The sequence below is a fragment of the Sus scrofa genome, chromosome 15 (genome assembly GCF_054392235.1).
Source record: "Sus scrofa isolate SSC_HxYL_T2T_F1_AM1 chromosome 15, Sscrofa_HxYL_maternal_Yorkshire_Landrace_v2.0, whole genome shotgun sequence".
NCBI lineage: Eukaryota > Metazoa > Chordata > Mammalia > Artiodactyla > Suidae > Sus > Sus scrofa.
The window spans coordinates 86,733,796-86,758,202 of record NC_139397.1 but is presented as its reverse complement, the minus strand read 5'-3'; the positions used below and the strand labels follow the sequence as shown (position 1 = coordinate 86,758,202).

Here is a 24,407-nt window from a genome sequence, read left to right as displayed (position 1 = left end):
GCTATTTAGGCAGATTCCAAAGGCATATGGATTTTTTTAAATTATCTGCAGTAATGTTTCTGCCATTATTGTGAACTGTTGAGAAATTTAAATAATTTATTTTTACATAGTGGCATTTTTGGATGGTTCTCATACTTTAATTATATGGGAGTATCATTTCAAGCTGACCACAAGAATGTACTGCAGTTTACTGTACATCAGTTGAGGCTGGATGCTTATTTTGAATGGAGGTATTCCAGGACTAAATTTATTCCTAAAGGAGATTCAGAAGCAAATTTTTAAAAATCTGACATATGGTTATTGAACATAGTATTGGAAGTCCTAGCCACAGCAATCAGACAAACAAAAGAAATAAAAGGCATCCAAATAGGAAAAGAAGAGGTAAAACTGTCACTATATGCAGAAGACATGATACTATATATGGAAAACCCTAAGGACTCAACCCAAAAACTGCTTGAACTGATCGACAAATTCAGCAGAATAGCAGGATATAAGATTAACATTCAGAAATCAGTTGCATATCTGTATACTAACAATGAAACTTTAGAAAAGGAATACTTTTTAAAATTTCACCCCAAAAAAAATCAAATGCCTGAAAATACACCTGACCAAGGAGGTGAGAGATTTATATGCCGAGAACTATAAAACATTAATTAAGGAAATTAAAGAGGAGTAAAGAAATGGAAATATATTCCATGCTCTGAGTTGGAAAAATTAATATTGTAAAAATGGCCATACTACCCAAAGTAATCTACAGATTCAATGCAATCCCTATCAAATTACCCATAATATTTTTCACAGAACTAGAACAAACAGTGCAAAAATTTACATGGAACCACAAAAGACACCAAATTGCCAAAGCAGTCTTGAGGAAAAAAAAAACAAGCAGGAGGCATAACTCTCCCAGACTTCAGGCAATATTACAAAGCCACAGTAATCAAGACAGTGTGGTATTGGTACCAAAACAGACATACAGACCAATGGAACAGAAGAGAGATCCCAGAAATAAACCCAGACACCTCCAGTCAGTTAATCTTCGACAAAGGAGAAGAGAATATAGAGTGGGAAAAAAGTCTTTTCAGCAAGTAGTGCTGGGAAAACTGGACAGCTGCATGCAAAATAATGAGACTAGAACACACCCTCATACCATGCACAAAATAAACTCAAAATGGCTTAAAGCCTTAAATGTAAGACAAGACACCATCAAACTCCTGGAAGAGAACATAGGCGAAACATTCTCTGACGTCAACCTTACAATTGTTTTCTCACGTCAGTCTCCCAAAGCAACAGAAATAAAAGCAAAAATAAACCAAGGGGACCTAATCAAACTGACAAGCTTTTTGCACAGCAAAGGAAACCAAAAAGAAAACAAAAAGACAACTTACAGAATGGGAGAAAATAGTTTCAAGCGATGCAACTGACAAGGGCCTAGTCTCTAAGATACACAAACAATTTACACAACTCAACAGCAAAAAAGCCAACAACCCAATGGGAAAATGGGCAAAAGACCTGAACTGACATTTCTACAAAGAAGACACACAGGTGGCCAACAAGCACATGAAAAAATGCTCAGCATCACTGACTATTAGAGAAATGCAAATCAAAACTACCATGAGATACCACCTCACAGCAGTCAGAATGGCCATCATTAATAAGTCCACAAATAACAAATGCTGGAGGGGGTGTAGAGAAAAGGGAACCCTCCTGCACGGTTGGTGGGAATGTAAGCTGGTATAACCACTATGGAGAACAGTTTGGAGATACCTTAGAAAACTATACATAGAACTGCCATATGACCCAGCAATCCCACTCTTGGGCATATATCCAGACAAAACTCTACTTAGAAGAGACACACGCACCCGCACGTTCATTGCAGCACCATTAACAATAGCCAAGACATGGAAACAACCTAAATGTCCATCAACAGAGAACTGGATTAGGAAGAAGTGGTATATGTACACAATGGAATACTACTCAGCCATAAAAAGGAATAAAATTATGCCATTTGCAACAACATGGGTGGAACTAGAGACTCTCATACTGAGTGAAATAAATCAGAAAGACAAAGACAAATACCATATGATTTCACTTATAACTGGAATCCAATATACAGCACAAATGAACATTTCCACAGAAAAGAAAATCATGGACTTGGAGAATAGACTCATGGTTGCCAAGGGGGAGGGGGAGGGGAGGAAGTGGGATGGATTGGGAACTTGGGGTTAATAGATGCAGACTACTGCCTTTGGAATGGATTAGCAATGAGATCCTGCTGTGTAGCACTGGGAATTGTATCTAGTCACTTATAATGAAGCATGATAATGTGAGAAAAAAGAATCTATACATACATGTGTAACTGGGTCACCATGCTGTACACTAGAAAATTGACAGAACACTGTAAACCAGCTGTAATGAAAAAAAAATTAAAATAATTATATATAAAAAAATAAAAAATAAAATGAATATCTTTGTCAAAAAAAATCTGACATATGACAAATATCCCATCATCTGTTCTTAAAGTGCTATAACTATATAGTATTATATTTTCTGACTATGAAAGTAGTACATGGATATTGTAAAAAATTTTCAGAATATATGATATTTGAATTAAAACTTAATTTCACCATTGGAGATCACTAAATAGCTAAATAAACAATCATTGTAAATGATATCCCTTCATGTCAATAAATTTACATAATGATTTTTAATGGCCACCTAAAATTTTATTAACTAAATATGGTATAATTTATTCCTATGTGGAATTATTCTAATTTTTCCTATTATAAATAATTCTGACAAATACGTGCTTCTTTTTGGTCTTATCAATTATTGCCTTATGAAAATTACTATAAGTGGGAGTTTCTCTTGTGGCTCAGCGGTAAAGGAACCAATTACTATCCATGAGGTTGTGGATTCAATCCCTGGCCCCACTCAGTGGGTTAAGGATCCAGTGTTTCCATGAGCTGTGGTGTAGGTCAGACATGACTTGAATCTGGCATTGCTGTGGCTGTGGAGTAGGCTGGCAGCTGCAGTCCAATTTCGACCTCTAGCCTGGGAGCTTCCATATGCTTTGGGTGCCACCCTAAAAAGACAAAATTAAAAAAAAAAAATAACTAGAAGTGAAAATGTGATAGTTCTGAACTTTGTTTTGCTTATTCTTTAAAACTTTATCTTCTTTAACCTGAAAGTAATTTTTTAAAAAAATATACAAAATCTCTTAGTATTAGATGCTACTTGCAAATATCCTGGAAATATTTTATATTCTAAAAGGTAGTTTTTCTGTTGTAAGTAGAAAATTCTTTATTTTATGATGTTTCTAAAAATATTTTAAAATTTTTATGTAATTATATTTCTCAACTACTTAAAAGTGGATTTTAAAACAAGATCACTTAAAATATTTTTATTCTGTGATGTTTTAAAATTTTGTTTTAATAGGAGTTCCCGTCGTGGCTCAGTGGTTAATGAATCTGAATAGGAACCATGAAGTTGTGGGTTCGATCCCTGGCCTTGCTCAGTGGGTTAAGGATCCGGCGTTGCTGTGAACTGTGGTGTAGGTCTCAGACGCAGCTTGGATCCCTCGTTGTTGTGGTTCTGGTGAAGGCCAGCGGCTATAGCTCCGGTTAGACCCCTCGCCTGGGAACCTCCATATGCTGCGGGTGCAGCCCTAGAAAAGTCAAAAAAATAAAATAAAATTTTGTTTTGATAAAAACTTGTTTTTCTGATTATAAAAGTGATAACTATTCCTTACAGAAAAGTCAGAAAACAGAAATATAGAAAATGTTAAACACTAGTATTCTGCCTATTCCAGGATAACTGCTGTGAAAACCTTAGCATTTGCGATCACAGTTTTGATGTCACTTTTTTCTCTTTTCTCCCGTTAGGCACAATGCCTTGAAATGCGCCAGAATTATTCAGGTGCTCTGGAGACTGTGAACCAGATAATCATGAACTTTCCAAGTTTCCTTCCTGCCTTTATAAAGAAAATGAAACTACAACTAGCCTTGAAAGATTGGGACCAGGTGGTTGAGACAGCACAGAGGTTAGGTCAAAAAGGATGATATAAGTATCATGGGATCTGGTTATAATTTCAAGAAAAAAGAAAATCTGTGTGTATTTTTTGGCCACATTCAAAGCATGTGGAAGTTCCTGGGCTAGGGTGGAACCTGAGCCATAGCAGTGACCTGAGCCACAGCTGCAACAACACCAGATTGTTAACCTGCCACAGGATGGTTAACTTTTGAGCCACCAGGAAACCACTGGGGATGTTAGTTCGATCCCTGGCCTTGATTTTTGTGTCAAGGATCCAGCATTGCTGTGAGCTGAGATATAAGTTGCAGACATGGCCCAGATCTCTGTTGCTGTGGCTGTGGTGTGGCTATAGCTCCAATTGAATCCCTAACCTGGACACCCCTATTTGCCACAAGTGGGCCCTCAAAAGCAAAAAAAAAAGAAAAAAGCAATCAGAAAAACCTGAATATATTGATTTACATAAACATCTGAGTAGCTATTCAAAGATAGACATTTTATTTTATTTTATTTTTTATTATTTTTTTAATTTATTTTTCCGCTGTACAGCATGGGGGCCAAGATACACTTACATGTATACATTTTTTTTCCACCCTTTGTTCTGTTACAATATAAGTATCTAGACATAGTTCTCAATGCTACTCAGCAGGATCTCATTGTAAATCCATTCCAAATTGTATCCGATAACCCCAAGCTCCTGATCCCTCCTACTCCCTCCCTCTCCCCCCAGGTGGCCACAAGTCTATTTTCCAGGTCCATGATTTTCTTTTCTGTGGAAATGTTCATTTGTGCTGTATATTGGATTCCAGTTATAAGTGAAATCATATGGTATTTGTCTTTGTCTTTCTGATTTATTTCACTCAGTATGAGAGTCTCTAGTTCCACCCATGTTGTTGCAAATGGCATAATTTTATTCCTTTTTATGGCTGAGTAGTATTCCATTGTGTACATATACCACTTCTTCCTAATCCAGTTCTCTGTTGATGGACATTTAGGTTGTTTCCATGTCTTGGCTATTGTTAATGGTGCTGCAATGAACATGCGGGTGCGTGTGTCTCTTCTAAGTAGAGTTTTGTCTGGATATATGCCCAAGAGTGGGATTGCTGGGTCATATGGCAGTTCTATGTATAGTTTTCTAAGGTATCTCCAAACTGTTCTCCATAGTGGTTATACCAGCTTACATTCCCACCAACCGTGCAGGAGGGTTCCCTTTTCTCTACACCCCCTCCAGCATTTGTTATTTGTGGACTTATTAATGATGGCCATTCTGACTGCTGTGAGGTGGTATCTCATGGTAGTTTTGATTTGCATTTCTCTAATAGTCAGTGATGCTGAGCATTTTTTCATGTGCTTGTTGGCCACCTGTGTGTCTTCTTTGTAGAAATGTCAGTTCAGGTCTTTTGCCCATTTTCCCATTGGGTTGTTGGCTTTTTTGCTGTTGAGTTGTGTAAATTGTTTGTGTATCTTAGAGACTAGGCCCTTGTCAGTTGCATCGCTTGAAACTATTTTCTCCCATTCTGTAAGTTGTCTTTTTGTTTTCTTTTTGGTTTCCTTTGCTGTGCAAAAAGCTTGTCAGTTTGATTAGGTCCCCTTGGTTTATTTTTGCTCAAAGGTAGACATTTTGTATGCGAACAGACGGATGTAATAAGCAGAACAAGTAAGAAATTACATAGTATGTTAGGAAGTTATAAGTGCAATGGAGAAAAAATAAAGACGGAAATAGGTAGTAGAGGAGAGGCTTTGATTTAATGGGCTGGTCTGGAAAGGCCTTTGAGAAGATGGCTTTTGAACAGAGGGAGCCAGCCATGCAGAGTGCAGTCTCCACCTCAGGTGTACACATTTGACATTTTGATAAACACTCCCAAATTGTTAATTATACTTATTTATATTCTCAACAATAGTCTATTGAATGCCCCCATCCCTGCCCTCACCAATTTCGGCTATTATCCATGTGGGGTTTTTTTTAAGACAATTTGGTAGAATAAGGATGGTACCTTATTTTTTTCATTTCCTTGATCATGTTGAGATTGAGCATCTTTATGCTAAAAGCTATTTTATCCCTGTGTACTTACTGTTCCTTTCTTTCTTTTTAACTGGATCTGTTCTTTCCTATACTTCTGAAGGATTTTGATATCTGTTAAGGGAAGTTTTCCACCTTGGTTTTTTTTTTTTTTTTTTTTTTTTTGATAGTTTTCTTGGCTCTTCTTTTGCAGCTGTCAGAATAACTTATGTTAAAAAAAAAACTTATAAGATATTGGGTTGAATTGCATTAAATCTGTAGATTATTTGGGGAGATTTTTTTGACCCTAAATGAGTATTGCCATTAGGGAGCAATGGATGTGCAGCAAAACCCCACAAATCTTGGGGCACCTGCTATAATATGCATTCGTTTCTCACTTCAGTGTGGGTCATCTAGGGTCACTGATCTAGACCAGATTGGCTGGGGCTCTTATTCAAGTTTCAGCTGGGAGGGCATGACACCTCACTGCAGTTTGAACTCTGGTCTGCTCTAAGCGTGTTCTTTCCTGGGCTCAGGCCAAAGAGCACTGGCTACCTAGAGGAAGCCCATCTCATAGTCATAGCAGAGATGCAGAGGACAGGCAGAAGTATGCTATTTCTCTGAAGCCAGCGTGGCCCACTGCCATTCTTGTTCACATCCCAGGGGCCAAGAAGGATGTCCAAGTCTGTAGTCAGGGGTCCATGAAGTACAAGTTAGCATTTGTAGGAGGAACTGCTCAGTTTCATGGCAGAAAGCATGTATGTACTCAGGGAGAATGAAAAATTGGCTCTAATAATTCAGTATGGCACAATGCATGATGAGAAACCTAATGTGTTGCCACATTTGTTCAGTTCCTTTTTTGAATACCCTTGAGTAAAGTTTTATATGAATTTCTATAACTTTTGCATATTTCTTACTAAGTTTGTTTTCTGTTCCTATCAAAAAAAGGATTTTTAAATAATATTTTAAAATTTGTTTTTATTACATTGGAATCTATTTTAATGTTGTGAATTATTTTAATAGATATTTAAATATTCAACCCATCTTTACATTCCTGAATTCTTGTAATAAATCCGTATAGTCAAGGTGAATTATTCCTTTATATTAGCTGTTGGGTATGGTTAACTAGTACTATATTCAGGGTTGCTACTGGATTTAATGAGAGTGGTAGAATCTTTTGCTATCTTTCTTAAATATACTAAAAATAAGGTCAAGAGATTCTTTTTGGTTTAAATAATGAGATTGATATTTTTCATAAAGGAAATGTTATTTTACTAATTAATATTACTTATTTAGACAGTGGAATGGTCTAGACCAGAAAACCAGCATTTCAAGCCATCAAATTAAAAAATGCATAAGTTTATTTCAGCATTAACTGAAATTTTTTTGCAGGATATTGCTTCAAGATAATCAGAATGTGGAAGCACTAAGAATGCTGGCCCTTTACCATTTGTGTAGGGATGGGGATATAGAGAAGGTAAGTTGTATTGTATTATTTATGTTGACTATATTAAATGTATATTTCATTACATACACATGTGCGTGCATGCAAATTAGAGCCTTGAAGTGCTCTTTTAGAATGTATGTCATGGTAATTTTTAGTTGATTTCTAGAAATATACCTTAACAAAGAGGCGGGCTTCTTAAATCACCTAGTAAAGCAAAAACAGTATATAATTAAAATTACCCTGGAAAACTTGTAAAATTATTAATTACAGCATGTGCAGTTTCTTTGTAAAACTCATGTGCAGTAATGTACATGATTAATGTAACATGTGATACTGGGTGTGAAAGAGAACATATACAAAATATAATTCATAGTGTTTTTGCAATTTTATATTGAGTTTGCATAAATTAAATGAATTTAGGATGAAATCCAATGGGACCGTATAAGGCATGTGTTTTTCTAGTAATGCACACATTGACTGTATAGAGAATTGTGGAATGCCAGAATCCAGTCTGAAATAAATAGTATCATAACAAGTATTAGATATAGACTGGTATTTATCTTGGTTAAATTGGTTAATGTGATGGTACCGAGTAAATACTTCAGCAAATACTAGAAGAATCTTAGAAGGAGTAACTCTTCTTTAAATTTTCCAGGCATTGAAATTATTTATGCTAAGTATTGTAATGGTTTTTCTATTCTAGAGAATATTTTATTTTATTTTTGTCTTTTTAGGACTGCACCTGCAACATATGGAAGTTCCCAGGCTAGGGGTTGAATCGGAGCTGTAGCCACTGGCCTGCGCCACAGCCACAGCAACATGGGATCTGAGCCATGTCTGTGACCTACACCACAGCTCATGCCAACGCTAGATCCTTAACCCACTGAACAAGGCCAGGGATCAAACCGGCATCGTCATGGATGTCAGTCAGATTCGTTTCCGCTGATCTACGATGGGAACTCTTATGTTCTAGAGAATATTTTGAATATAAACCAGGCTATACAGGCAGTTTAGGAACTATCTCATATAATATTAATGTTTGTAAATATGTTATCATTCAAATCTCATGTGAATCATGAATTAATTATTGGAGAGGGAACTTGGCAAGTATAGTTAATTGAATACTCTGGGTATCTTTACCCACCTAAAGGTTTCACCATTCAATAACAACTATTAAAGAAACATTTTAAAATGTGATTATTTATTTATAATTGTTGCACTTTTTATAAAAGGACTTTTTATACCTCTTGCAACATAAAAGATTTCATTGGAAGAGGGGAAATTTATAAAAGCAAAGATATTTAAAATATTAATCAAAATATTTATTAGTGTACATGTCATGTATTACGTTCTTTTGTTCTTATTTTACTCTAAGATTAAACTGGATACTTTTGCTTTAGGCTGCCACCAAGCTGGAAAACTTAGGAAATGCACTGGATGCCATGGAACCACAGAATGCTCAGCTTTTTTATAAGATCACAGTAGCCTTCAGCAGAACTGTAAGAGTGCCAACAGAAGTCTGTTATTTGTAGCTGGAAATATAAAATAAGTCACAAAGGTTGAAGCACCAAAGCATGACCTTGATTGAAAATGTGATATGTTTATAAATATGCGATACATTCTTAAGAAAGGTAGATCAGAGGAGATAGTTTCCAACTATCAGAAACCTTCATGGACGAAGTGGCACTTGTGGATCCTTTAAGCATAAGGAAATGCCTTGCAGACAAAGGAAGTGGGAAGTGGTTTATTTTAACCAGAGTGTAGGAGTTATGACTCAGATTGTTCTTTGTGTTTTTGAAGCTATTTGTTTTAAAGTGGGTAATAGAATATTTTTGATGAGGGAAATGGTTGCTATTTTTTATTTATTTATTTATTTATTTATTTTTTTTAGGGCTGCACTCGTGGCATATGGAACTTCCCAAGTTAGGGGTTGAATTGGAGCTGTAGCTGCTGGCCTACACCACAGCCACAGCAATGCCAGATCCTTAGCCCACTGAGCAGGGCTGGGAATCAAACCCACATTCTCATGGATACTAGTCAGGCTCATTACTGCTGAGCCATGATGAGAATGCTTCCTTTTTTTTTTTAATAATAGTAAAGAAATGATTTTATTATGCACACTAAATAAAAAGAAGGTAATCAAGACTGGAATAGAGAGGGTGTTCCAGTCATGGCTCAGTGGTTGTGAACCTGACTAGGATCATGAGGACATGGGTTCCATCCCTGACCTTGCTCAGTGAGTCAAGGATCCGTCATCACCGTTACCGTGAGCCGTGTAGGTTGCAGATGTTGCTCACATCCCACATTGTTGTGGCATAGGCTGGCAGCTGCAGCTCTGATTTGACTTGTAGCTTGGAACTTCCATATACCACAGGTGTGGCCCTAAAAAGACCAAAAAAAAAAAAAAAAAAAGAATGGAATAAATATAACAGAATCTTAAAATTGTACAAGAAATGAGAGGATTAAAAGTTAGCTAAATTAGAAAAAATAAAAATAAGGAAAAAGCCACACAAAGTAAGTAAAATAAAATTGAAAGAAAATAATCAAGGATATTAATTGTTAAGTGACATGAATAGTCTGAATTCGTTTATTTAAATACAAAGATCGTCAGATCATGTGAAATTTAGAATAACTGCCCCTCTATCCCCCATTATAAAAATTTGAATTAAGGAGATATTTATCTTTTTTATTTACCTACTTTCAGACATATGGTTCTTATTAGTTGACAACAAATCAGTTTAGTAACAACTCCTAAAAGTTGTTGTGTTCAAGGGTTATTATACATATTCTAACATATTCTAACAGCATTACCATTTCTTGAAATATTTTTGAAGGTTTTTTGGTTTTTTTTTTTAAGAAGATTCTAAGGCATGCTTCTCACTGGTGATACACTTGTCTTTAGAGGTAAAGAAGATACTTATCCTGGTTTTTGATTCAATAATACACAAACACACATCTGTGTATATTTTATATATATGTTTTATGCTATACATATATATTTACACAAACTCACTTATATATATAAAAACTTAAAGAAATGATTGTCTTTTCCCAATTGTAAGGCAATCATGAGGCAGTTGAAAAAAGCTCTAAAAAATATGCTTGTGAAACATCATTAGAAGCAGTATACTTTTTAAGATGGCTGGTTTTTTGTTTTGTTTTGGGTTTTTTTGGCTTTTTAGGGTCATACCCACACATATAGAAGTTCCCAGTCTAGGGGCTGAATCAGCGCTCCAGCTGCTGGCCACAGCTACAGCCATAGCAATGCCACATCCAAGCCACATCTGTGACCTACACCACAGTGCCCGGCAATGCCTGATCCTTTAACCCTTTGAGCAAGGCCAGGGATCAAACCCACATCCTCCTCATGGATGTCAGTTGGATTTGTTTTCGCTGAGCCAGGACAGGAATTCCCAGCTGTTTTTTTTTTTTTTTAAAGCACTACTTAAATTAGGATATTTAAGTTCTTTTTTTTTTTTTTTTTGTTGTTGTTGTTGTTGTTGTTGTTGTTGTTGTTTCTATTTCTTGGGCCGCTCCCGCGGCATATGGAGGTTCCCAGGCTAGGGGTCCAATCGGAGCTGTAGCCACCGGCCTACGCCAGAGCCACAGCAACGCGGGATCCGAGCCGCGTCTGCAACCTACACCACAGCTCACGGCAACGCCGGATCCTTAACCCACTGAGCAAGGGCAGGGACCGAACCCACAACCTCATGGTTCCTAGTCGGATTCGTTAACCACTGCGCCACGACGGGAACTCCATATTTAAGTTCTAATAGCATATAAACTCTTGCTTGCTGCGTTGTCTAGATAGTAAACAGAGCAGTTTTATTTTTCTTTGGTTATAAAATTATTTTGTTCTACATTTTGCTTCTGTGAAGTACAAATAATGTGTATGTATACACACACACATAAAACTAATTCTCCCATCTGAGTAGAAGTCTTTGGTCTAACTTAATTCTTTTTTTCTTTTTAGTGTGGACGTAGTCAACTCATTCTTCAGAAAACTCAAACATTAGTAGAAAGAGCTTTTAATTTAACTCCTCAGGAATCAGAATTTGCTACAGAACTTGGATACCACCTGGTTTTACAAGGAAAAGTTAAAGAGGCATTGAAGTGGTATAATGCTTCCTTAACACTAGGAGAAAACAATGTCTCTGCACTAATCGGTATGACAGCTTTCTATGAGTATTCCTCATACAGATGCAAGTAATAGTTGCTTTTAATCTCTGCCTTTGAGAAAAGACGTATTTTGCCATGTTCTAAAATTAACCTATTCTCCACTGTTTACAACAGAAGAAAATCATGTACCTTGAAAAATAAAACTTTTACTTCTTAAATAATATCTTGAGAGAATAGATTTTTATGAGATAATTCCCATAAATTATGAATTCCTTAGTAACTGATTTTATATGACTACAAAGCTATTCATTTTGTTTTCTTTCACTCTTTTTCTTCTTCCTGTTTTTTTTTTAATCTAAAACTTCAAGGTATTATGGCCAAAAAAGCCTTATTTAATATTGTTTGTGAAGTGTACATGCCTGAAATGATGTGGACTTTGACTGCTTTTGTTCATTTGGTTTTAGGATGCATTCAGTGTCAGTTGATAGAAGGACAGTTACAGGAGGCAGAGCATCAGCTAGAATTCCTTAGGGAAATTCAGCAGTCTATTGGAAAACCAGCGGTATAGTATTTTATTTTATCAGATGGTAGATCCTAGGTGCTCTTTATAAAATGTGAAATTTTAAATGTCTTAATATTTAGTAATGGTCTTAGAGTACTAAGGTACACTAATTTTATATGTAATTCATTTATTAATTTACCTCCATGTAAAATTAGACTTTATTCTTCCACAAGATTCTAAAAATCCATTCAAGTTAATAAAGTTTGAACAAATATTTCACATAAATAACACTTCATATACATTTGAAGTCTAAGTTGAATTGCCTTATAACTGAATGGGGTCATTTATGAAAACTACTTACTTTTCAGGAATTAACCTATTTACATGCAATTCTTGCTATGAAGAAAAATAAACGACAAGAAGAAGTTATTAATCTGTTAAATGATGCCCTGGATACTCATTTTTCACATTTAGAAGATTTACCCCTTGGCATACAGTATTTTGAGAAGTTAAATCCCGATTTCTTGCTAGAAATTATTACAGACTATTTGAATTTCTGTCCAATGCAGGTAAGTGATTCTGGGACTTAGTCTCAAGGATGCAGCTACATGATGTTTCGTAATATGTGCCAATAAATTGTGTTCCACATGTTAGACTATAATCAGCATCTTAAAATGAAAGTATTTGTATCTGTATTAAGTGAAATAATTTCAATCAAAATATTTGTAGTAATGACTGCTATCAACTAATAAGTATATTGGTTTACAAATACTCATTTGTAATTCATAAAATCTTATAGTCTTGAATTTAAACTATTAGAAGTCATTTAATTCAGTTGCTACGTTGTATTTGAATCTCCTCCATAACTTCTTCAATTAAGTGCTCACCCCATCGCACTCAAAGATGGAGTTCTTATTATATGACTGATTGTTAGACTATATGTCCTATGTTAAGTCAGTCTGTTTTGGAGTTCCTGTTGTGGCTCAGTGGTTAATGAATCCGACTAGGAACCATGAGGTTGCGGGTTCGATCCTTGGCCTTGCTCAGTGGGTTAAGGATCCAGCATTGCTGTGAGCTGTGTGTAGGTCACAGATGCGGCTCAGATCCTGAGTTCAGCTCAGATCCTGAGTTGCTGTGGCTGTGGTGTAGGCCAGCGGCTATAGCTCCGATTAGCCCCCTAGCCTGGGAACCTCCACATTCTGTGGGACCGGCCCTAGAAAAGGCAAAAAGACCAAAAAAAAAAAAAAAAAAAAGAAAAGAAAAAGAAAGTCTGCTGTGTGCTTAAAAAAAAAACTCACCCATTTACTGTTCTTCCTTATCTCTCTGGAATGACCTGGAGCAAGTCAAATTACTTAGTCTAGGCAAGGATCATTCCTCATTCATAAAATAGACCTTCAGATTTTGGAAATTAGTTTTGATGTAACTCTAAACAATTCCAGGTTCTCAACCATTCATTTGTTATATGACATAGTTTTAGAACCCTGGTTATGAGCCTGAGGCTATTCTTTATTTTGTCGGCGCCTCATTGAGGTCACTCTTCCTAATATGGATTTGGCCTGCAAGACTTAAGATTAATTCTGGATGTTCATCCAGCTTTTTGTGAATCACATTACATCATCGAACCCTGTTGAATGAACTGTTAACTAAAATCCTTAGATATGTTATTCACTCCAACTTTGGACCCAAGTGTAGGATTCCACATTTAACCCTATGTGGGACATCTCCTCAGAGTTGTTTTCTCCTCAGCTTTATCCCATGACTCCAGATTACTGTATTCTTTTGGATCCTGATCATCATCTAGTTTATGTGGATTTTTCTTGTCAAATATCATCTGCCTTATCTAGCTCCCAGGTAGAACTGAGAAGGGAACCCTGTATTGGGTTACCAGGGAGTTCATTCCGAGTTGATGTAGATCCACTAGTCAACACTCTTTTATTATGGACAGGAAGCAGATGACTTTATTATACACAACTCACAATTCAACACAGTGATAGCGTGATGGGTGCTATCAAATACTTCACTCCTAAAAGCCTAGTTATTAGCATTCTCCCTGATTTACAGCCCCACTAAAAAGGAAATGAGAATAATGACCTTTCCTCACAGAGCCTATGCTGCCTTTCATTGATTATCATGTCCGTTTCAAGACTTTAATATCTATTTTTTCCAACTAACCCCTCTGGAATCACACCTGGCGTTGATCTCAGTCTTAGTCTGAGATACTCATGCAGTATTTAAAATTCATCAACAAAGGCTTGTAGGTACCCAGCACACTATTCAAAGCTGGGGAAATAGTGGCATAAAGACAAACTACAACCCTTGCCTTCTTGAAGCATGAATACTAGCAGAAAGAGACATTATCAATCATATACTGTTAGAACATCACAGAAGAAAATAACAGGGCGGAGAGAGGGAATAGTAATTTTAGATAAGGTGGGCTGGCTAGGCTTCATGAGATGGTAACATTTGAAAAAATGTGAAGGTCATGTGGAAATATGGTAGAGAGTGTTTTAGGCAAATGGAGTGTTATGTGGTGGCCCAGAGGGACACAAGGAGATGAGTGTGGCCACGACAGAGTGAGGAGGTGGGGAGCATTCACCACGAGGTCACAACACAGAAGACCTGTTGTAACTTCTCTGGCTTCAGTTCTGAGAACAGTTGGGAGCCTCTGCAGCACTTCCAGCATGATCCAGTTCAACATTTTTGCAGGATTGTGCTGGTACCTGTGCTGAGACTATATTGTACAAGGAGCAAGAAATAATGTCTTAAGTGGTGGTTGGGTCCTTGGTCCACAGACATCTTATTTTTCCACTATGTAACCTTTAATCAGCATGGTAGAATCTAATTAGCGTTTATAATTCCCAATTTATATTTCAGGGGGAAATATCAGAAAGGCAGACTTGTTTCTCTCTCCAGCTCTGTTCCTACTTCTTTGGCCCTTTTATGTATGGAGTTTTTTAAAAATTAGACAGATGCTGTCTTAGAGATTTGCCATATAAGTCCTAGGTTTTTTCCTATTATTCAGTCTAAAATTACAGTAAAAATGATCGTTGTTTTCCATAAGCAATTCTTAGCAAGTGGTGAAGAACATTATCAGAACCTCACCCTATTGTCTATGCATTCTTTTTTTTTCATTTTTTAAAAATTTTATTGAAGTATAGTTGATTTATAATGTTCTATTAATTTCTACTATACAGCAAAGTGATTCAGTTATACATATACACATATCCATTCCTTGTCAGATTATTTTTCCATATAGGATATCACAGAATATTGACTAGAGTTCTCTGTGTTATATACTTTATTTTCAGTTACAGTGAAAACATAAATATTTTTAAGAATATGCTCTCTATAAAAGAGGCAAAACTAAATGTGAAACTACTATAGAATAATATAAGACAAAGAATGCTGAATTTTACTACATAGGTTATATGTGCTCTAGACATTTCAAGAAGTTGGAGTATTCTAGGCACCAGTATACTCTGAAAATCCTTCTGAGCACACATTTTTTGGTGCCTTAATGTAGTGAGAAGATGTCACACTTTCTTGTTAGTAACAATGGCTTCTTGTAGGAGTGATTGTCAGTAAGAAAGAGAGGCTGTACTCCGGTTAGGAGTCTGTATGTGTGGAGTGTAAGGTTGAGGGGATGGGATAAAGGAAAGAGTAAGGTAAGTAAGTAAGCCAAAGCCAGGAGAGTGAATATTGGATACTTAAACTCTAATAATCACATTTCTAAGTTGTGAGTGGATAACCACTGGACAAAGATTGGTAGACAGCCATTAAAAGAGTAGAAAGGGCTCTACTACTGCTTTAGTTAGTGTATTTATTTGCTATTAATAAAAAGAGCAAAAATTTGGGTGCCTACAGCATGCCAGGTGGAAAAAAGTGGGGAGTATGAAGGTTTGAGACTTTTGGTGTCATATACATTAGTGTGTTCTACATTCAGATTGTACTACAATGACAAAACCTGAATTTTCTAAAATCTGACCTTAAAATATTCTAGAAGGTGGTACAAGTTATTGAATTGAATAAATCAGAGGGCACGTTGAAAGTTGGAACTGCCATTGCCTTGGCTGTCAGTTCCAGCAAGAAACTACCTCTCATTATCTACTCCTTTGAATAGATATAGTTCCTTAGTGAAGCTTTGGAACAGATATGGTCCTTTCACATAATATCAAATGAGTAATTGTATAATAATTTCACAATTATTTTGCTGAGCAAAAGCTGTTATTTAAATAGTTTGTTCATAAATCCCAGGGAGATAAATTAGTATTAGTCTGGTCATAGTAAAGATAAGGGGCAGTAAATTGAATAAGAAAAATTTTAGGAAAATATGTGGGTTTTGCCTTTCACTTTGTAATTAATATGTGTTTATTTTTAGCGGAATAGTGTTATAAACTTATAAAATCATCTACTGATTTGCTTTATTTAGCCTGCAAGTCCTGGGAAGCCTCTTTCTCCATTTCTCAGACGTTGTACCTCAGTCCTAGAGACTATAGTAAGGACTGTACCAGGTCTTCTGCAAGCTGTCTTCCTAATAGCAAAAGTGAAATATCTGTCAGGTAAGATATACATTAAAAGCTTAAAATCACCTTTATATTCTGATGTTGATAAGAACAGATATGAACAAACTAAACACGCCACATATATAGAGAAGAGTCACATATAATCCACATTCTCCATGTGCACAGAGAAGTAATTTTTATCCAAAATAAAACACATGACTTTCTTTACTATTTAATTCTTAAAAGAAAATTACTGTAAACTCTTGTGGGTCAAGTGAATTTCTGGGAAAATACAGTTCTACCGCTTAAAAGTCCATCATGTGGTAGTAGGGCCTGACAAGAAGAGTATATAGTCTTTAATCTTTCCTTTGAAGAGATCATACTCCATAATTGTTGACTCATTGGCATAACCAAATGTGATATTTACCAGGTTTCAGGCCCTTAAGAAATTTATTGATTAATTCCTATTTAGTTTCTTGCTGTACAGAGCTTAAAAAAAATGACCTTAGTTATAACCTTAGCTTTTTAGGACACACACAAACATATATGACTATCATGTGGTATTTATGCATGTACTTTTGCTGGCTGAATGCTATGCAGAGTAAATTATTTTGTAATGTCCTAGAGGGCAGAAGCCAGCTTAAAGATATTCATTCTTGCGTACAGTTACTTCTTATACATAATGGAAAGAATTAAGAGTGACTTTACCAATTTTTTGGTTCTTGGTTTTAACTGTTAAAAAAAAAAGATCTCAAAAGCTTGTTTCACTTCAAAAGTAAATACTGTAGTTGTAAGAAGTGACTCTGTAATACCTTCTTTTGATTGAGTTCTATTGAGCCACACGAGATTTCTACATTCTGCCCAGTTGGAATGGGTGTCACCTACTAGGTCTAGGTGGTCAAACTGGGACTTGGAGTCCTGTGACTACTTTATTAAACACTATTTATTTTCAATTTTGATATAAATCAGTCTCAGTATAGTAATACTTAATTGCCCAAGTCTCTAGGAATGAAAGTCTTGTATATAACCCCATTTAAAAAAATAGAAGCCTGAAATAATGTGAAACAGTGTTGGCACCTGTCTAAATAGCAGTATTCTTGCTAAATTGCCAACTGCAGTGACTTTTGGCACCAACTACCTGGAGTGGACCAAACTTCACAGGTTAGGGGCACAGTGCTGCATCTGTCTACCCTCACATTAGCCAGCAGCCACAAGGTGAGGGATTGCCAGGGCCACCTGCACTTGTGGCTACAAATTTAGGGTTCCTACTCAGGAAAGCGCTGTATTTAGGATTAGAGTGGTATGATAGCAAAGGATATTAATCTGGACCAGCAAAAGGAGGAGATGCAGAGGGTGAGCTCTGGGAGGGCCCCAAATGTGAAGCTTCCATTGTCCTCTCCCTGTGGAGTCAGGACATAACAACTTTCCAACACTGACGCCTGACTACAGCTGTAGGACATTAGCAACCAGGGAAGCTCACCCAAGATTCAGTATCCAGAGTTTTTATTAGGGTTTTATTACATAAGCATGGATTGAATCTTTACCATGTGATCAAACTCAGTCTCTAGATCCCATCGTGCAAGTCAAGCTGGTATATGTGTGGCTCAAAGCCCCACTCCTCTAATCACAGGATTGCTTCCTGGCATAGCCCAGACCCCATCCTGAGTCATGTCAGTAGCATAAACTGTCAGGGCCCACCGTGAGTAACAAAGACATTCCTGTTGCTTGGGAAATTCTGAGCTCTAGAAACTGTCTCCCTGGAACCTGGGATACAGGCCAAATTCTTTTTTTTTTTTTTTTTTTTTTTGGCAGTCAGATTCTTTATTGCACAAGATCCTGACAAAGGCACAGCTGCAGGACAGAAATTTCTTTCATTTTTAAACCCAAGAGAAGTTGGGCTGTTCTTAGATAAGAATGTGATGTGATCTTTGTTTATATGGGCCTGTTTTTCACACCAATGATAACCCATTTCTCCATTTTTAAATACTTAGTGACCTTCAGAAGTTAACCAGACATATTCTTCCCCATGACCTTTAAAAGGAACAAAAAAGATTACCATCTCAATTATTCATACTGTCTTCACTTTTTCTTCAGTCTCTTATTTGCAACCTAAATTCTTTTCTATGTACTCGCCCGTTAGTAATAACCTCTTTTTTTCAAATTATCTCCTTAATCCTCTTCCTTCCTAAAAGAACATGGGGTAGTAATTTGCATGCAAATTTATTATGTTTAACTTTCCCATTTCCTTTTTTGTCTGCACAGTTCTGAGTGTTGGATTGCAGCACAATGAAGTGAAAATGAACAATGAAAAAGCATGTTTATTATGCTTGATGGCTAATTGACAAATTTTGACACTGTAGTTAATAAGTTACTGTGCTGCCTTAGACAAATTTTTGTTCATTAATTCTCTCTAAGAAAAGTGATTTCTGTTTAAACGGATTTCTGTTAAAAGAAGGTTGAGCCTGTGGGAACTGAAGGCCTGACTGTAAGCTTTATTTTACCTGTTGAGGTGTCAGGTAATGTTACGGAGAGTAACTGAGCAAATGATAACTTAGCATCTTCCTCCCCCCAGCCCCATTCTCCTAGCAGAGTTACATAGGGAACTGGCCTAGCTATACCTGCTTAAGGCCAGTTTATGAGATGGCTAAATGCAAATCAGTGTGGGTTACAGCATGAGAAACTTCTAGCATCTGGAGTCTATGCTGCTATTTCTCTGAAAAGCCTTCTCCTACATTATCTGTAAGCCCAAGGTAGATTCCAATATTCTGTTCTCTTTAATCTTAATCATTTCCTCCTATTTTAAGACTCCCACATGTACTTAAAAACCTATAATAGAATACAGTCTGCAAAAATACTGAGTTGCTAATGATTTACACCTGAAACTAACATAAGATTGTAAATCAACTATACTTCAATTAAAAAAAAAAAAAAAGGAGTTCCCGTCGTGGCGCAGTGGTTACCGAATCCGACTAGGAACCATGAGGTTGCGGGTTCGGTCCCTGCCCTTGCTCAGTGGGTTAACGATCCGGCGTTGCTGTGAGCTGTGGTGTAGGTTGCAGACGCGGCTTGGATCCTGCGTTGCTGTGCCTCTGGCGTAGGCCAGTGGCTACAGCTCTGATTCAACCCCTAGCCTGGGAACCTCCATATGCCGCAGGAGCGGCCCAAGAAATAGCAACAACAACAACAAAAGACAAAAAAAAAAAAAAAAAAAGACAACTCCCAGGTATATAGTGGGTGTGTTTCCAAAACATTTGATATTTCAATTAGTATTTAAAGGCATTTTAAATCTGTAACCCACGTTTCTAAACCTCTGGAATATATCCTTATATCTTTTTTGTTATTTTATGTATGGTAGTAAAATTTCTGGCCAAGAATGATTACTAGACTAAATATTCTTTGTTGGTATTGCACTATAACATTCTAGCTATTTAAGTTTCTGTGTTTTACATAACTTATTTTAATGAAATTGTAAATTAAAATTTTTTTTTTGCCCGGGAAAATAAAGGTACATTTATAGGGCTCTTAGTAACTGTGGTGATTGGATTCTGATCATTTCACATAGTTTTCTTGATTTGCTTCTTGTGGCCAAGGAGTGGCCTGACTTTAGGGGTATTCTTTCATGCAAACTAAAAAGCAGCTGACCAGTGCAGATAGAGGTTAAACTGTGACCCTATGAATTGAGTTCTTTAAGTTCAAACACCAGAACTATCCATAAACTAAATACTTTTTTTCCTTCTTCTCTCGAATTTCTGTCTCTTAGTTGAATTAAAACAGTGCTTTGTTTCCTCATTAGGTGATATTGAAGCGGCTTATAATAACCTGCAGCATTGCCTAGAGCGCAGTCCTTCTTATGCAGATGCTCACCTCCTGATGGCTCAGGTTTATTTGTCTCAGGAAAAATTCAAATTGTGTTCTCAGGCTCTTGAACTTTGTCTGAGCTATGATTTTAAGGTAAGTGTTCCAGGCTCAAGTAGTTAAAAGATATATCACCCTCCTTGAACCTTTAGCAAATGTTTACATATTCAATTATTTTGCATTTTAGTCTGTAATATTTTGCAAATAAAATTTTTAATGGAAAATATTTTGAACTCATGAGCAATAGGAGAAAAAATGGAGGCAACTGTGGTAAAGAATGATAGAGACTTGGTAACAAAAGACCTGGAATTAGTGTCTGGTCTTTTCACTAATATCTCTCTGAACCTCAGTTTTCTTTTCTATAAAGCCAATATAATAATACCCTACAATTATAGTGAACATTAAATGCAATAATGAACTATGTAAAGATAACTGTATCCTTAGAGCATTATGCCAAATATTTTTATGTTTAAGGATTTTATTTTATTGCTTGTTTCTATATTGGACCTTGGTTTTTAATAACTTTTTAAGGTACATCATCAAAGAATGCCTGGTCACTTTGAAAGCTGGTATTTGGTTTGAGGTTAGAAACATGACGTTTCTATCCATGATATTCAGTGTGAACATGCAATATCCCTGAGTCTTATGGAAAATCCCAGGTTTGGGTGCTTCCTCAGCAACCCAGGGTCATAGAGGAGCTCCTCAGACTTTTGCTTTGGTTGGCAGTGTCTTAGACCCTGTGATGTGAGAACCCTTTAGTGCACTGAGGAATTCAGGTTCCACGCATGGTTTGCAGAAGATAATGCCTGCTTCTTAGGATGATAGTTCTCATGATTGGTGGTGCACTGTGACCCCGGTGCCAGTGCCCCACCCTGTGAATCAAAATCTTTGGGAGAAGAACACAAGGTCCAAAGGTAAATGCAATGCCTCGCTGGGGCTCAGGTCCCAGGCTTAGAAGGACTGTAGCCATTAGATGGCTGCCATATCACCTTCTTTTGTGTCCATCTTCTTTGGTCTTCTCTTTGACTCCTTTCTCATTAATTTTATCATTCTTTTTTCTTTTTCTTTTTAAGGCCAGCTGCAGCATATGGAAGTTCCCAGGCTAAGGAAGAATTGGAGCTGCAGCTGCCAGCCTACACCACAGTCATAGCAATGCCAGATCCGAGCCACATCTGTGACCCACACTGCAGCTCGCAGCAGTGCAGGATCCTTAACTCATTGAGCAAGGCCAGGGATTGAGCCCACATCCTCATGGATACTAATCAGGTTCTTAAACCACTGAGCTACAACAGAAACTCCCCATTTTGTCATTCTGTTTTTCTGTATATGCTGTCGATAGCTAAAATAAACAGAGACTTCATTAATATGTATTTTGGAGTAGTATCAAAGGATGAAGTCAAGGTTTAATTAAGATGTTGAAAGCTTTAATCTTCAAAATTGAAAAGAAAGGAGTTCCCACTGTGGCCCAGCAGGTTAAGAACCCAACTAGTGTCCATAAGGATACAAGTTCAGTCCCTGGTCTTGTTCAGTGAGTTAAAGATCTGGTGTTGCCATGAACTATGGTATAAGTTGCAGATGCAGCTTGCATTCCACAATGCTGTGGCTGTGACATGGGCCAGCAGCTGCAGCTCCAATTCGACCCTAGCTTGGGAACTTCCATATGCCGCAGGTGCAGCCCTAAAAAGGAAAAAAGAGAAGAAACTGTGTTTGTAGAAATCTGATAACTTTATATTAGTACTAGAAACTTCAGATAAATTCATTTCCTGAAAATTAAAATAATTACGGAGAATACATTTGCTAGCCTTATAAACTTTTTTGTACCATTTCTCTTCTTTCATGGTCAAAGCACTAATCAGTGTGTCAATTACAGGGACACTAGGTAGTGGCAGGTTACCTGAATTCTGATTTAATTCTGATTTAAGTGATCAGAATGTAAGAGGACAACATAGACCTCAATGCATACAATCAGTGTAGACTGTCCTCAAAGATGCTATTATTTTAATGTTTGATGTATGATAAATTATGTATTTATTGTTGTTAGCATTTCAAGGATGTATTTGTGAATTTTTTTTTTTCAGGTGAGAGAATATCCTTTATATCACTTGATAAAAGCTCAGTCACAAAAGAAAATGGGAGAAATAACAGAAGCAATTAAAACTCTGCGTATGGCAATGAATTTACCAGGGATGAGAACTGGTGCTTCCTCAAAATCAAAATGCACAAAAACTGAAGTTGATGCAAGCCATCGTTTATCAATCTTTCTTGAGTTGGTAGAGGTTCACCGCTTAAATGGAGAACAGGTACATTAAGTTTAATTCAGTGGCTCAGTTATGAACTTTGGTATTTAAGTATATGTAGTATTAGGAAAAGAAAAAGCTAAAATTATTCCCATGGCCACATGATAAAGTTTAGAAAATTTATTTCTCATCACTTGGCACCCCTAATGTTAGATGTAGTTTGCACCTGGATGACTTTATGTGTCAGTGTACTTACATTGGCTACCGTGAAATGTAATAATAAATATATCTGTAATGTTATAATAAGATGTACCATGCTATGTATTTATGTATTAATATAACGCATATAAGGAGTTCCCACCGTGGCACAGCAGAAATGAATCCAACTAGGAACCATGAGGTTGCGGGTTCAATCCATGGCCTTGCCCAGTGGGTTAAGGATCCGGCATTGCCGTGAGCTGTGGTGTAGGTTGCAGACAGGGCTTGGATCTGGCGTTGCTGTGGCTCTGGAGTAGGCCGGTGGCTCTGATTAGACCCCTATAGCCTGGGAACCTCCATATGCCACAGGTGCAGCCCTAGAAAAGACAAAAAGACAAAAAAAATATATCTGTATATAATGTGTATAATAATATAATGTATAATTACCTTGCCTATCATGAAAGGTAATAATAGGACATGAAAGGTAAACTCATAGAACAATCGTAAAATCAAATACTTAAAATACAATTTTTCCCACTGTGGCACAGTGGGTTAAGAATCTGACTGCAGTGGCTCAGGTTGCTGCATAGGCATGGGTTCAGTCCTTGCAATGGTGCACTGGGTTAAAGGATTTGACACTATTGCAGCTACAGCTTGGATTGCTCCCTGGTTGGGAAACTTTCATGTGCCATTAGTGTGGCTATTAAAAAAAAATTAATAAAATAAAAGAATAAACATAGAGGAGTTCCCATTGTGGCTCAGTGGGTTAAGAATCCAACATAGTGCCTGTGAGGCTGTGGGTTAGATCCTTGGCCTGGCTCACTGGGTTAAGGATTTGGCATTGCTGCAGGCTGCAGCATAGGTCACAGGTTTGGCTCAGATCTGGTGTTGCCATAGGTCACAGCTGCAGATCCGATTTGACCCCTAACCCAGGAACTGCCATATGCCACAGAAAAAAAATAAAAAATAAAGATAAATCATTAAAATCAAATAATTTTAAAAAGAATAATACAGATAGAAAACAAGCATGTAATTCTGAGAGAAGGAACCTTGTAGAAGGAATTTAACATCATTTATATCTGTTTTTTAGGTTACAGGAGTTGCTAACCAGTTATTTTCATATTTTACATTTTACTGGGAATTAAGGCTATGTCTGTGATGGAGGATAATGTGAGGAAGAGAATACATATGTATTTGTATTTCTGGGTCACTTTACAGCAGAAATTGACAGAACATTGTAAAGTAACTATAATAGAAAAAATGAAAATATAAAAAATAAATAAGGCTATGTCTAGATACATGCCAAATCTCAAAGAATTTCTATTTCACTGATAAATTGATTCAGTTCTACCATAGATAGTTGATTCTAAGATGCATTTTTTTCACATTTTAACATTTCTTAAATCAGAATGTCTCAGAATCTCTAAAGTTGAGATGAATGAAAACAACATTTTAGATTGGTTGAGGTACAGATTTGGAAATCAGGAAATATATTCACCTGAGGTAATCACAGGGACTAATC

The 24,407-nt window shown here is 36.7% G+C and overlaps 1 protein-coding gene across 26 annotated transcripts in view; it reads left to right on the top strand.

Moving 5' to 3' along the window:
• Nucleotides 1-24,407, top strand: part of TTC21B (tetratricopeptide repeat domain 21B) — an 875,896-nt gene that overhangs the window by 12,604 nt on the left and 838,885 nt on the right. For 10 of the 26 annotated variants that reach the window (XR_014829483.1, XR_014829482.1, XR_014829481.1 and 7 more), the window contains exons 6-14: nt 3,882-4,039; nt 7,418-7,502; nt 8,873-8,971; nt 11,446-11,638; nt 12,056-12,153; nt 12,462-12,662; nt 16,523-16,652; nt 20,389-20,546; nt 22,529-22,750. Coding sequence is in view for 18 of the 26 variants with exons in the window: in XM_084999347.1 (XP_084855473.1) it covers nt 3,882-4,039; nt 7,418-7,502; nt 8,873-8,971; nt 11,446-11,638; nt 12,056-12,153; nt 12,462-12,662; nt 16,523-16,652; nt 20,389-20,546; nt 22,529-22,750 (1,344 nt within the window). In the remaining 8 variants the exon portion in view is untranslated. Of the gene's footprint in view, nt 1-3,881; nt 4,040-7,417; nt 7,503-8,872; nt 8,972-10,396; nt 10,936-11,239; nt 11,639-12,055; nt 12,154-12,461; nt 12,663-16,522; nt 16,653-20,388; nt 20,547-22,528; nt 22,751-24,407 lie in introns of those variants that run through there. The other 16 variants (XR_014829486.1, XR_014829485.1, XR_014829487.1 and 13 more) reach the window with 4 other exon arrangements.